Genomic DNA, 14243 nt, shown 5'->3' on the forward strand with positions numbered 1-14243 from the left:
ACTTGTACATGAATATTTACAGTGGTTTTATTCTCCAGTACCTGAATTGTCTTGGCATACAGTTATCTCTCCATAAATATTTGTTAAACAAATGAATGACTTATTGTGTTTATTAGTGAGGTTGAGCTCCCCCCCATATTTTTATTAGCCATTAATCTCTGTGACAGGCAAATGATACGTAGATGATTAGGTTTTTCAAAAAATTGTATGGCTATGACTGATGTGATAGTGTACCCCAGGGATGCAATTAGTTTTTTATAAGAAAGAAACTTCTTTAAGGTGGAATCTACAGAATTGAACATATAAAGGCAGTAACACTGTGTGTGGTAAAGATCTGTAGTACTGTATTACATTGAAGCTTAGGTTAATTTTTTTCATTTTTCTTTTTTTTTTTTTTGGAGGGGGAGGTAATTAGGTTTACTTATTTTTGGAGGAGTAAGTTAATTTTTAAAAAATCTTAAATGAAGATGTGTTTGACTCCCTCCCTTTTTTTTTTTTTTAATATGCCACTTATTTTTTTAGAAAGGATTGTCAGAATAACAATGTTTGCTCTGATACAGAAGCTTCTGGATTCATCTAAAGATCTATGGCAGAGGTTGCAAGTTGGCAGCCATTGAGTGAATTTGACCACAGATGTGTTTTGTTTGGCTTGTAGAGTATTGGTCAAACATAAGACTTGGACCAGCATTTCACTCACAGCAACAACTGGCTGAGATTGAGCAGCATTTCATCTTATGGTCAAGGAATGTGGTCTCCAGTTTGCTACAGCTCCTACCACCCCCTGTTACGTTTACCCAACAGTAAAGCCAAGTGTTGGTTACCATGTCAGTGTGCTTGTGCTTTCGTTTTTCTTATGCCTGCCCCCTGCCATTCACTTATGATGCTTCTCAGATAGTAGTATTTCATGATAATAGACAAACCTAAAAGATATAAAAATGTTTTTAAAAAATCTGCCTTATCTCTTGTTAACATGGTTATTTCCTTAATATAGTGTCTTCATTGGCTCCTCTGGCATGGAGCTGATATCTCACAAGTAACTGTGAGAGGTTGGACAGCGGCTCACATAGCTGCAATCAGGGGACAGGATGCTTGTATGCAGGTAATAATAACTTGGATTTCTTTTTTATTAATTCAGTAAGTTTAATTACTTTAGCATACTTCTGTTCGGCTCTTGCCTTTATTCTAATAATTTGATCCTATAGACTTAGTTCTGTGTTCTAAATAAACACTGAATTCTAAGACTCAGATATTTTGGTACCAACAACTATCACTGAAACAAATTGTACAAGACTGGAAATAATTTTCTCTCTGAAGTAGTTGGCTCTGTTTGGGTTGTTTTAAGGGATGACACAGTCATGCCCAGATTAACTTTTTTATAGCTTGCTATGCCTAAAATTCCTTATATAATGTATTTCTTGGCCAGAGTTATACATTAATATATGGTGATACCCAGTGTATTAGAGTAACTAGAATTAATTAGTATAGCAAGATGGACTGGAATTTGAAGGAATACAGAATTGTATAAGCAAACAGTCCCTACCTATAAGAAGCCTTAGATTCTGTTTGGAAAGATAGGAGCTCTACTCAATGAGTTACAAAACAGTACAAAGCACAGTCTAAGAGTAAGTTTCTCATGAAAAGTATAGATGAGAAGAACTGTAAATCTTAAGAGGAGATTGAGGAATCATAAATGGAGGAATTAAAACTTCAGCTAATCCTAAAAGAATGGGTTGATTAAAAAAACGTAAGTAATAAAGAAGCATTGTAAGTAGGGAATGTGTCAGGAGCAAATAAAAATAATGATTATCATTGAACACTTCTAATGTGTCAATTACAGCCTCTCATGTGTCACTTCATTCAATACAACCATCTTGTGAGTTTCCCTTCAAGTAGATTAGGAAACAGAGAGTTAGGTATCTTGCCTAAGTAAGTGACAGAGCCAAAATTGGAACCTAGACTTTGTCCTGTTAACCTCTAAGCTGTAATTCTATGTGTAGTCTTTGAATTGGAAAAATCAGGTGAGTTCAGGGAATATACCTTTATATGAGTTTGACTGAATGTAGATGATTTGTATGTGGACTGTTATGAACTAAGTTTAGATTAGCCAGATTTGTAAAATGTCTTAGAATAAAGATTCATTTGTATAGGAAAGAGAGTTTTATGTATATTATGTATGTATGTATATGTATCACACATACATATACAAACATACATACATATACATGCACATGGATGTTAACAGGGGAATGTGGTAATGAAAACGGGAAATTATTCTAGTAAGATATATCCAGGATTACCTAGGATGAAGAGAGTTTGGAGGCAAGAAGACGAGTTAGAGACTTTTAGTATAATCACTAACCATAGAGGGTGAGATTAGTTGATGACAGTGGGAAAGAAAGAATGATTCAAACATCTTGCGAAGCAGGCATTGACAAAGTATGGTGAGAATATAAAGTTATGAGTCAGAATGACAGGTAATTATGGCACTATAGACACGGACATCTGAAAGGCAGGGGAGATTTGACAGGAAATGTGTTGAGTTCAATTTGGCACATGTTGAGTTTAAGGTGCCTGTAGGTCATTCAGATGCAGAAGGTCCAGGCAGTTGAAAACGGTGCTGGAGATGCAGATTTCAGGAATAATAAAGCATAGAGAAGAGTGTAGACTATTGAGGATTAAATATTGAAGAATGTTACTAGTAGGGATGGGAGGAAGCAGACAAGCAAGTAAAGAATTCAGAGGAGAAAGTCAGAAGATTTGGGATCCGTTAGTGCTGTACAAGTGAAGGAAGAAGTTTAGCAAGTTAGGCAGAGTAGCAGTTACAGGATACAACTAAGGGGAATAACGCTTAAGGAAGTGTCATTGAACTGGAGAACTCACTATAAGGGGAGGTTGGCTGCATTTCTTTGCAATGATAGGAATGGCACCCAGTTTGCAGGTGGATTTGAAGGTGAGTCATTGAGGTATTAATTTGAGAAGTAGGCAGTAAAAGGAAGGAGCAAATACAGCAGTAATTTAAAGGGATGTCAGGGTGCAATGAAACTTCACTTGATGCTTTCCTTCCTCTAAGCATTAGTTTAAGCCATTCTGTCTGCCTTGATTATCCTTCTCTTCCCCAAAGTGATCTCTTCATTCTTAGAGCTTTTGTGATGCTTTCGGGCTACTGTACTGTGTAGTTGTTATTTATTAAGGGCTGCTTTGTAGAACTGATTATCTTTGTCTCTACATATGTCCTAAATCCCTAATTGATACATCTTCATATTCTTTGTAGTGACACAGTAAGCACTCAATATATGGTTTGTGAAGATAATTGACTAGTTTGTTAATGGGAGTCAGGCAAAATCATGGAGACTATTCTTCCTAAAACTCTTGATAGACATTATGACTAAGTAAACTTTTGCTGAAATACTGGTAGTAAACATAGACTGGTTAAAAAAGAAAAAAAAAAAGTCTACAGGAGATAAAACTAAAAAATATTAGCTAATAATTCTTTTTAACTAATTACTCTGTATATTATATAAAGGGGCATGTTGTGTGTATGATATAACCCATATACAGAAACTGGGCCAGTTGTAACCATGGCCACACAGCTATTAACAGAGCCACAACCAGAAACCAGGCTATGTACAGTCTTCTTTAAAACAAAACAAAAAGAAAAACATCCTTTAAAAAAAATTAAAAAAAAAAAAAAAAGAAAAACATCCTAGTGCTTAGTTTTTCATTTTAAAAAGGAAGATTGTGTAAATTTATTTTCCCATCTCAGTTTACTAAACTTTAAGAATTTTACTGATCTGTTGATTGACTGAAATGACCTATCATTCTTTTTATTTAATGACAAAAGTATGAACACAGATTGTCCATGAAGATTATAATTGTTTTGTTCATTCTGCTCTTCCTTCTTGAATGGCTAGTCCAGAACCTCTTAGAGAAGTTACGGAGACTGTGGCCATTAGGGAAGTCTCTGGGTTCCAAGGTAGATTGTGCAGGGGGACTAAAAGGCATGTTCAGATCTGCTGAAAGGAACAGCAAAAGGGTTAACTGACTGGGCTTCCCTAGAAAATAAACTGAATGGGATTGTATATGTGCAAATAACAAAATGTATTTTTTTCGGTAATGAAGAAGTGAACCTAAGCCATTCTGTTTCACTCTATAGTTTCTGATTTTTCTGGAAATCTAGATGAAATTGATTTTTAGAACCCTGCCTTAAATCATTTCTGTACTTTATTTGTAGGATGGCAAATTACTGAGTCCTAGAACTGGGTTTCCTTTTTTCCATTTTTCATCTCTTGTTTTCATGATTCATTCATTCATTTTGTCTTTATTCAGTGTGCCTCTATATTATGCCCGATCAGGACACATTGGTGAGAACTAATATTGACAAGACTTGGTTTATTTGGCTTAGTAGCACCGAGAAATGTCATGACACAGCCCTGCTTCACTCCCTGATGTCACCACAAAGGTTGTGGAATCTGAAAGAACAATTTTCTTTAAAAACTTATTACAGACATATCAGGCAGTGACTAACATAAACATTTTGGAAAAATTCCTATTTTTAATTTTATACTATTTCTGAGGTTATATTTACAAATCTTAGACTACTGTGTTCTAAATATACCTCTTTCAAGTTTCATGTTTTAAGTCAAGCTTTGGGATATTTGGTGACAAGATGCACATTCGTCCAATTCAGAGTTTTATAAATTAGGACAGTGGTTCTCAAAGATGGTCTGAGGATTCCCTGGACAGGTATTGGATGGTGGTAGGTAGTTCAGAATTATTGCAAGGGAGTTGCAATTTCATATGTCTGCCAAAACATTCTCTCTGTTGGGATAAATATTTAATGTTACACATAAATGCATATGCATCAAAAATATGTAGATATTGCTGAGATTAATAAAATGCAAGTTAATTTTTAAAAAAGAAAAAAAAACTGGGCCAGTTGTAAATTCAGATGGAATCTTCTCAGAATCAGTTAGAAGTTTGATTTGGAGCTTAGATCTAATTACTTTAATAATGAAATCCTTTTATTGTATTCAAAACCCAGCTGATAAAAAGATTCTGCTTTTGAAATAGAGAAAGTTTCAATTTCAGTTTTATTAGCTTAGCATTAAAGTATTCAATTCAGTGGTTGTTAATCTGTGCTTATGAAAAGCTTGCCTTATAAATTGCATGTACATGCTCAAATCAGAATGTGAAATTGGGTATAAATGTCTCCTAGGCAATGGTAAAAAGGATCTCAAGCATTTCCTTAGGATTAGCTACGAATTTTTTACACTTAGCAGGTAGCACATCTGTAAGAATTTATGTAGTAACTTAGTTATAGGTTACTGAATTGTTTGCCTTTACATAATCTACATTTGCATTTATGATTTAATGTCTATATTCATGTGAAGTCATTCTTATTTCTCTACTTTTAGGCTCTTATAATCAACGGAGCGAATCTGGCAGCTCAGGATGATCGTGGATGCACTCCTTTACACCTTGCTGCAACACATGGACATTCTTTCACTCTACAAATAATGCTCCGGAGTGGAGTGGTGAGGGCTCCTGTTACTATGTGGGAATGTGTAATCTTGTAGATGGACTAACAGTTGGCAGTCTGGTTAACTCTTCCTGACTTTTTTAAAGCCCTTATATGACTTTGAGGAAGTAATCTGATCTCTTCTTTAGCTTTCCCATCTTTAAATATTGGAGCACTAATTTAGAGAAATCTTCAATAGCAGGAAAAAAACCCAGTTTGGTAGTACAAAATATTTTGGATGCTCTGGATTCTTCATGTCAATTCAGAGTTTAATAAGGAAGATTCTGAAGCTTCCAAGCACATCTTAACTAGGGATTGTAAATCTTTCTGAATTTGCTGTCTGTTTACCTGTGTGTTTCTTTTGTAACTCTTATTTCATACACTAATTTAGAAAGTGATTTATGTCTCTAGAAATTTCATTTGTTGTGATATTTATTTTTAATCTTAGTGGTTGTAAAAAATAACTTCCTATAAGAATTAAAATATCTTCTTATTAACTCTTTGCTTATGCTCTCAATGATTTGCTTTGATCATTTGAATTCATCTCTTTCATTTTATTCGACCTACTTGTGACCAGTAAAATGACTAGTTAAGTTCCTTTTTAAAAACGATTTTAATGTGGCTAGTTATATTTAAAAAAAAACAAACTAAAATTTCATTAGTACCCTATTAGCTCATATTTTCAAATCAGTGGTTGTAGTAAATATTTCTATTATATTTTGTGTTTGCCATGTAGTTTTTTAAATTTTAAAAACACCAAATCTCTTTTTTATTTGTACTCTTTATCATGATGCTACTCCCTATGGTTTGCCATATAGTTTTAAGAACAGCCTCCAATTCTCATTTGCAGAATTAAGCTGCTAGACTTAGTGTTTTCCCTGCAAAATGGAAAGAAACTGAGTTCCTGTGAATGTTACCTCTAGGATCCCAGCGTGGCTGATAAGAGAGAATGGAAACCAGTGCATTATGCAGCTTTTCATGGGCGGCTGGGCTGTTTGCAACTTCTGATTAAATGGGGATGTAGCATAGAAGATGTGGACTACAACGGAAACCTTCCAGGTATTTGCAAAAGCAAATATTTTGGTATTTCATTGATATAAACTTTTAAAATATTTGATCATGTTTAAGAAATTTAAACTTTCATCATTCTAATAGTCCCTAGCAAAACTAAAGTAGTAAATAGGTTGGCATGAAAATTTTTTATCTTATATTATGTCTATGTTATGTATCCATCATGTGGTTGATTTTTTTTTTTTTTTCTGGAACCATATCAGCAAAAAAATTGGCAAAATTAAACTTGGATTTACTCTTCCCACCAGCTGTTTCCTTCATCTACTGTCTAGTGTTACTGTTTTTTAATTTCATATGTGTCTTCCCCACAAACTACTTGAAAATAGTACGGATAGTAGACACTAGTGTATTTGAGTTAATTTGCTAATTGCAGTTGTCTAGCCTGCAATTAACTGGCCAGTTGAGATCTATACTCTAAACACCCTGTCTTTGTCTATGAGGTGCTGTAGAAATTCAGAAGAAAGATAGACTACAATAAGATTGGTTACTGAAAATAATACTTGAATTGTCTTAAAGGAATCTTAGGTAGCAAACAAATGAAGGGGAAGTCCAGGCAAAATAATTACTTTGATCAAATCACTTTGCTGCTTAAAAACTCCTTAAATTCCTATGGAGAGCTGACTCCTTAGCTTGGCATGCTCAGCCTTCATAATTTGGCTCTGTCCTGCCTCCCTGGCCTCATCTTCTATCCCTTGACACTATGATCAGGGAACATTTTGCTTCTTTCTAAAATACTTCCTTTAGTGTTCATTTAGTGAACTTCTGTTGATATACACTCTCAATTTTTAATGTATCTGGAAGTAACTATTTTACTCTCACTCTTTTAAATTTTTTTTAAAAATTTAAGTGTAACCTACATAGAGAAAAGCGCCCATTTCAAATACACAGCTCACTAAATTTTCCTAAGTGAACACGTCTCTGTAACCATTAGCTAAATCAAGAAACAATAGTCTCCTGCATGTCCTCTTTCTGGTTACCACCAGCTTCCAGAGTTAATCACTAACTTGGTTTACAACATAAAAATTAGTTTTTTTTTTCTTTCTGAGTTCTATGGAGTAAAATAATACGCGGGTGTCCTTTTGTGTGTGGCTTCTTTTGATTTACTAAAGTGGTTGTTACCAATTTATATACCACGAGCAGTGTTTAAGGCTTCCAGTTATTTCACCTTCTCATTAACACTTGATACTATTGGTTTTTTTAGTTTTAGTCATCTTTTGAGTGTATAGTAATATCTCATTGTGGTTTCAATTTGCATTTTCTCTGATGACTAGAGATGTAGAACATTGTTTCATATATGTAATGGCCATTTGGTTATTTTTCTTTTGTGAAATACCAGTTCAAAGCTTCTGCATTTGTTTATTGAGTTGTCTTTTTTTTAAATTGAATTATAAGGGTTCTTTATATTTTCTAGTAACACACTCTTTGTCACTTATATATGTTGCAACTATTTTTTCCATTTAGGTATCTTCCATTCTGTGTCTTGCTTTTTCATTCTTTTAAGATATCTTTTGATGGACAGAAGTTTTAATTTTAATGTAGTCCAGGTTTCTAAGCTCTTCCTTTATGGTTAGTGCTTTCTGAATCCTGTTAACAAAATCTTTCCCTACTCCATGGTCATGAAGACACTCTTTTATATTATCTTCTAGGAATTTTATTATTTTACTTTCACATTTAGATCTCCAACCCACCTGGTTATGACTTTCCTGTAATACAAGACAGGGGCAATTTCATTTTTATTTAGTTCTTTATTAATTTTGTGTGATCACATTGTTAGTCTCTGGTTGTTTGCTCATTTAAAAAAAATCCAACTTTTATTTCTTGAAACATGTATAATTATTTTATAACCATGTATAGTACATTTTTAATAGTATAATGTAGAGGTAAAGGATATGTGGCCTCAGGACGAGACTGCTTATGTTCAGCCTTCTCTTAAAAATTATTAATTCAAAATTTATTTATTCAGCATCTGTGTATCCCTCTGTTAGGTGCTGGGGATAGCACTGCAAATAAAACAGACAGAAGTCTCTGCCTTTGTGTGGTGGTAAGGTGGGAGACAGACAATAATAAAAATGAATGAATAAAATACATATTATATTAAATAGGGATATGTGTTTGGATTAAATAGCAAAGGGGAGTAGAGTGTTACAGGGGATGAAGTTTGAAATAGGGTGGTCAGGGAAGTCTTCACTGAAGAGGTGACACCTGAGTGAAGGCCTGGAGTTGAGGGAGCAAGGCTTGTGGGTATCCTTAGGGAATAACATTTTAAAAACATTTTAGGAGGAGGTAACAGCAAATGTAAAGTGCCCGAGGCAGGGGTGTGCCTGGTGTGCTTGATTAACAGCCCGTAGTACAGCAAGTCAGTGTTCTAGGAACAGAAGTGAGGGGTAAGTGATAGATGATGAGGTCAGAGAGGTAACAGGAGCTGTCAAAGGATTTTGAGCATGGGAGTCACGTGACCTACGTTTAAAAGCATCATTTTGGCTATTGCGTTTATAATACTAGATTGCAGTGAGGGTGTGGGCATGAGCAGTTAGGAGCTCGATGCAATAATTGAGGCCATTATATGCTTGGGCCAGAGTAGAGGCAGCAAAGATAGTGAGAAGTAATTGGGGTTTGTGTATCTTTTAAAGATGGAGCCAGTAAGTTTTAATGATTGATTAGATGTGGGAGGTGACAGAAGTGGAAGTCAAGGATGGCTCCAGGGTTTTTGGCCTGAAATTCATGAAGAGGAGAGAGTTTTCATTAACTGAGGTGGGGAAAGCTGTGTAAGAAATATATATGCAAAATGGGTAAGGAGTTCAGTTTTTGAATGTTAAGTTAGGAATGCCTATGACACATTTAAGTGTCTGAGGAGTAAGCAGTTAGAGGAGTCTGAAGTTTTAGGGGGAGGTTTTTAGTGGAAGGTTCAGCTGAAAAATGTAGAGTGACATGTGCCAACAACTTCCCTTTTAGACATTGTGACTTGATTCTCTTGAGTTATAGGGTCACTGCCCTGCTTCTCCAGAGGCAAGGTATGTGTATCAATTGGGCTGTTTCCCAAATAGTCACTTCTCAAGCCTGTCTTGTTCTTTGTAATTGTTGCTTCTAAGCTTTACTACGCAGAACCATTCCTTTTTTTTTTTTTGGCAGATTTTGGGTTATGGCTCTCCCTTAGTCTCATTCAGTATATTTTCTTTCAGGGATTCCTTAACATTTCTTGTCTTTTCATGGTGTTCTTCCCTGATTTTCTTGTCCTTTATGGCTTCAAAAAATATCTTTCCTGTTATTTTCAAAGATTTAAGAGGAGAAATGAGGTAGTGTGTGTGCTTAGTTTGTAGTCTGATCCACTCTTCTTGTTCATAATAAAAATAATGTTTATGGAAAAGTGACAAAATACACAGTGATAAAAATAACATCACCCGTATTTACCTAGTGACTATCTTGGTTTATTTCTTCCACTTTCCCCCAAAATATTAAGATAAATTTATTATCTATCTTACATAGCAAGCATTTTTTCATATAATTATAAGCTGCATAATTGGGATTTCAGTTTCCAAGAAAATTTTCTGGGGCCTGCTCATTGGTGACCCTCACTTGGCCTCTCTGCATTCATGGTAAGTGTAGCTATTCAACCATTTAGTCTGTTGCTTTGGCATAACTAGAAGGCTGGCTGAGTAAGGTCACGTAAGCTGGAAAAAAGGTCTGTTATCCTTGCACAAAGTACATTCCTGATACACAGGGCAGGAATAGTCATCTCCCTGTGAGGATTACAATCTCTGTGTTATTCCTTTTTATAAGTTCTTTTGTTGTCAATTTAAAAATTAAATATTTTTTTCTCTCACCTGTAGTTCACTTAGCAGCCATGGAGGGCCACCTTCACTGTTTTAAATTCCTACTCAGTAGAATGAGCAGTACCTCTCAAGCTTTAAAGTCCTTCAATGATAATGGAGAAAATGTGGTGGATCTGGCCCAGAGATTCTTTAAACAGAACATTTTACAATTTATCCAGGGGGCTGAGTATGAAGGAAATGATCCAGAAGATCAGCAAAGTAAGTGATAAACCTCAAGTGTTTTAGCATTTAATAAGAAGAACAAATGGAAAAGGAAAAGAAAGAAGTTATAAGGCAAATGTTATATTAAAATATATTCCATATCATTGTCCACAAATTTATCCAGATTCTCTTCTTTATATGAAATATTTTAAGCAGAAATATATAGAGATTAATGTAATGTGATGAACAGTCTTTGTACCACCGGATTTAAGAATAAAATATTATAGATACAGTTGAAGTTTCTTGGTTCTCTTTTCCTAATACCATTCACTCCCTTTTCTCCCTCTCAGATACATGGATTTCTAATTCCATTCTGTGGTTTTATATTTAGTACATATGTACTGGAAAAATAGGCAGTATTATTTTGTGTATGTTTAGAGTAAGAGACTAGGCTGTTATAACTAAGAAATCTTAAAATTCAGCAGCTCAAATGATACAGAACTTTATTTCTTTCATATGACAGCCCGGGTTGCAGAGTGAATCTATTCTGTGCAGTCACTCAGGGACCTGCTATCTTCCCAGCTTGCTCTCTCTAGTTGTTGCTTATCCAGCAGGAGGTGGAGAGGGAACAGGAGTCTAGGACTAGGGATTTTCAAGGTCTGATTTGCACTCATCACTTTTGCTAACATTATGTTGACAAGAGTTTAGTCATATGACCACACCTAGGTGCAAGGAAGCCTGGAGAATTAGTACCTAGATGAGAAGCCTCAGCTCAGCTGCAACTCTGTTACAATGGAAGGAAGGGGCTTTTAGTGGACAACTAGAAGTCTGAAACTTCTTTTAAAACTATAAAAATGGCATAAAACGCTATGTATCCTTCTATGACTTGCTTTTTCCACGAATTATTTTGTTTTTTTTGAGGTTTATTAGGCAGATAGATGTATTCTAGTTTATTCTTTCTAAGTGTTTGTGTAGTACTGCATTTTATTAACAAAAATTATCTGTTCTCCAATATGACATTTAGATTGTTTACAGTTTGCAGTATTACAGTCAGTGTGGGTAATGGATATTCATGTATGTGTCTCCTTGTGTACATGTACAAGAGATTCTTTAGAGAAGTACTTCCCTGCTTTTTTCACCCATAGCCCATGTAGAAAATGATATTTGTATGATCCACTGGGATTGCTGGATGAGGCTTCTTGAGGTATTGCCCGTCTTCTCTGACGACTGAGAGTTAAGAGCTCTGCCTTGGTAGGTAGTTGGGAAAGTCTACTTTAGGTTTTGCTTGGTGGGATATGCCCATCTTCAGTATAAATAGGTATTGATGCTGTATTCTTCATCAAAGTGGTTATAGAGATCTGTGCTCTCATCAGTGATGCCTGGTGAGAATTTAGAGAAACAATATTCAATATTGTCAGGCTTTAAAATTTTTGCCAATTGATTGGGTATGAAGAGGTTTAATTTGTGTTTTGATTTGCATCTTCTTGGTTACTAATGAGGTTGAACATTGTTCCATAAAATTATTGTCTATTCTCGTTTTCTATGAATTGCCCATAGAATTGTCCTTTTCTAAATAATTCAAGTTCTTTTATAAAGTCTTGATACCGATCTTGTATTAATTTTATCTGATAAAGTTATTTTAGCCCACGTTGTGGCTTGTTTTTTGACAAATGATATCCTTTTTTAAAAAAGAATCAAATTTATTTCAAGTATGACTTATATGCAGTAAACTATATTCATTTAAAATATGCAGTTTGATGAATTTTGACATATGTATATGCTCATGAAACCACCACCACAATCAAGATAGAAAACATTTCTGTCAACCCTGTAGGTTTTTTTCGTCCCTCCTTGCTGTTCATCCCTCCTTTCACCTTGGCCCTGCACAACCACTGATTGGCTTTCTATCACTATAGATTAGTTTGAATTTTCCAGTGGAACTCTTTTGAGATTTGTGTTGTTTATATTAGTAATTAATTCCTTTTTATTGCTGATTAGTATTCCATTGTATGGCTGTACCATATTTTGTTTATGTATTCTGTCTTACTGATGTATCTGTTTATTTGCCAATACTACACAATTTTGATTACTGTAGCTTTATAGTAAGACTTACAGTCAGGTAGTGTAAGTCTCCAATTTTGTTCTTTTTAAAATACTCTTTGGGTATTCTGAACTGCTTCCTTTCCATACATAAAATTGAGAATCGCTCTATCTTAGAATTGTTAAGAGGATTACACAAGGCAGTCCTTACAAGTGCTTACTACCATACCTGGCATTCAGTAAGGGCTCAGTGTATGTAGTTGTTATCATTGAAAACATTTTATTAAGTATTTACTATGTGCTAGGCACTAGATCAGGTGCAGTCACATTTGTTTATGTATATGTATATGTTTACATACACCCGTATACTTTATCTGCTTCCTGTTTCTTTTCCTTTCTTTACTTCCTTGTAAACAGAGAGGGAGTAGTCTGTGCAAATATAGGACTTGAGACCAATTGTGTCTTTATACAAAGGGTTGAAAATGACCACCACCTTGTGTTTTATGATGGCCTGAGGGAAACTGGGACTATGACTGAGAATAGTTCTGGTACAATATAATCCTGGCATATTTGAGATTCCTAGGGATGGAAAGACTACACAATTAATAATAATCTTACTTTATGATTCTCTTTTTATTACTTGCCATTGCATCAACTGATCTAATTCCAATATAGCATTCTTATACTTGAGTTAATATTGAAATGCATGATTGATTAAGGCGGGGAAAAAAATGAACTCTTGTGTTTATTGAAATGCTGAAATTTTTATTCATAGCTTTAGCATTTCCAGGTCATGTGGCTGCCTATAAGAGTGATTTGGAAATGCTTAAGAAATTAATAGAAGATGGAGTAATCAACATTAATGAACGTGATAATAATGGATCAACACTTATGCATAAAGGTGAGTTATGGTTTCTGCTTCATTTTCAGTTCTGACACAATTGCTGTTGAGTTACTTACCTTTTAAAATAACTATTCATCAGAAACACATGCAAATGCAAAACTTCCTGATACCCTAAAAGGTATCAGCCTTCCTTATATGGTAGATAGAGTGCTTAATTTGCAATTCAAGTGTGATATTCTTCTTATGATGCCAGAGATTCACACATTATTACATTTGAGGGTAATTCCAAAAGAAATTCTCTTGTGACATTGTCATGTTAGTTCAGATGTGAAATTCACTGCCAGAGAAGTTTCTAAGAACTTTTTCTTTTGGACCTTAGTTCATTAAAGCAGAAACCATCTCTCTTGAAAAAAGGTATAGCAGAATTTTCTTCTTTCTCGTATTCTGCAAAAATGTTTTTACTTCCATACAAGTATCAGTGAACATTAGATTTGAACATATTTTCAAAATGTGTGCCACTTTTCTGTATATTCTCCCTCCGTCTATGTGGAATTCTAAAATATTAATCTTTTTTCTGTTATTTTTTAATCAGACTTTGTCAAATTGTCAACTTAGTGTTAAAAGTATACAATCTAGGATTTATTCTTGCCAATCTTTTATTTATAAAATCAAAACCAAATCTTTAACCTGTTATGTGAATTTCCATTCTGCTTCATTTGTGATATTTTAAGTTTCTTTATAATTGATGGCAGATAATTCTTGTAAAAAGATAGTAGGCTTGTTAATACAGTCTTGCATT

The 14243-nt window shown here is 34.5% G+C and overlaps 1 protein-coding gene across 1 annotated transcript in view; it reads left to right on the plus strand.

Annotated features, from left to right (window-relative positions):
• The window catches only part of ANKRD42 (ankyrin repeat domain 42), a 49657-nt gene that overhangs the window by 8577 nt on the left and 26837 nt on the right, over nt 1–14243 (plus strand). Inside the window, exons 4-8 of the mRNA XM_064491888.1 lie at nt 992–1099; nt 5415–5534; nt 6442–6577; nt 10417–10617; nt 13376–13501. Coding sequence (XP_064347958.1) covers nt 992–1099; nt 5415–5534; nt 6442–6577; nt 10417–10617; nt 13376–13501 — 691 coding nt within the window. The remainder of the gene's footprint in view (nt 1–991; nt 1100–5414; nt 5535–6441; nt 6578–10416; nt 10618–13375; nt 13502–14243) is intronic.

Source organism: Camelus dromedarius, chromosome 12 (genome assembly GCF_036321535.1).
Source record: "Camelus dromedarius isolate mCamDro1 chromosome 12, mCamDro1.pat, whole genome shotgun sequence".
In the NCBI taxonomy this organism is placed as follows: Eukaryota; Metazoa; Chordata; class Mammalia; order Artiodactyla; family Camelidae; genus Camelus; species Camelus dromedarius.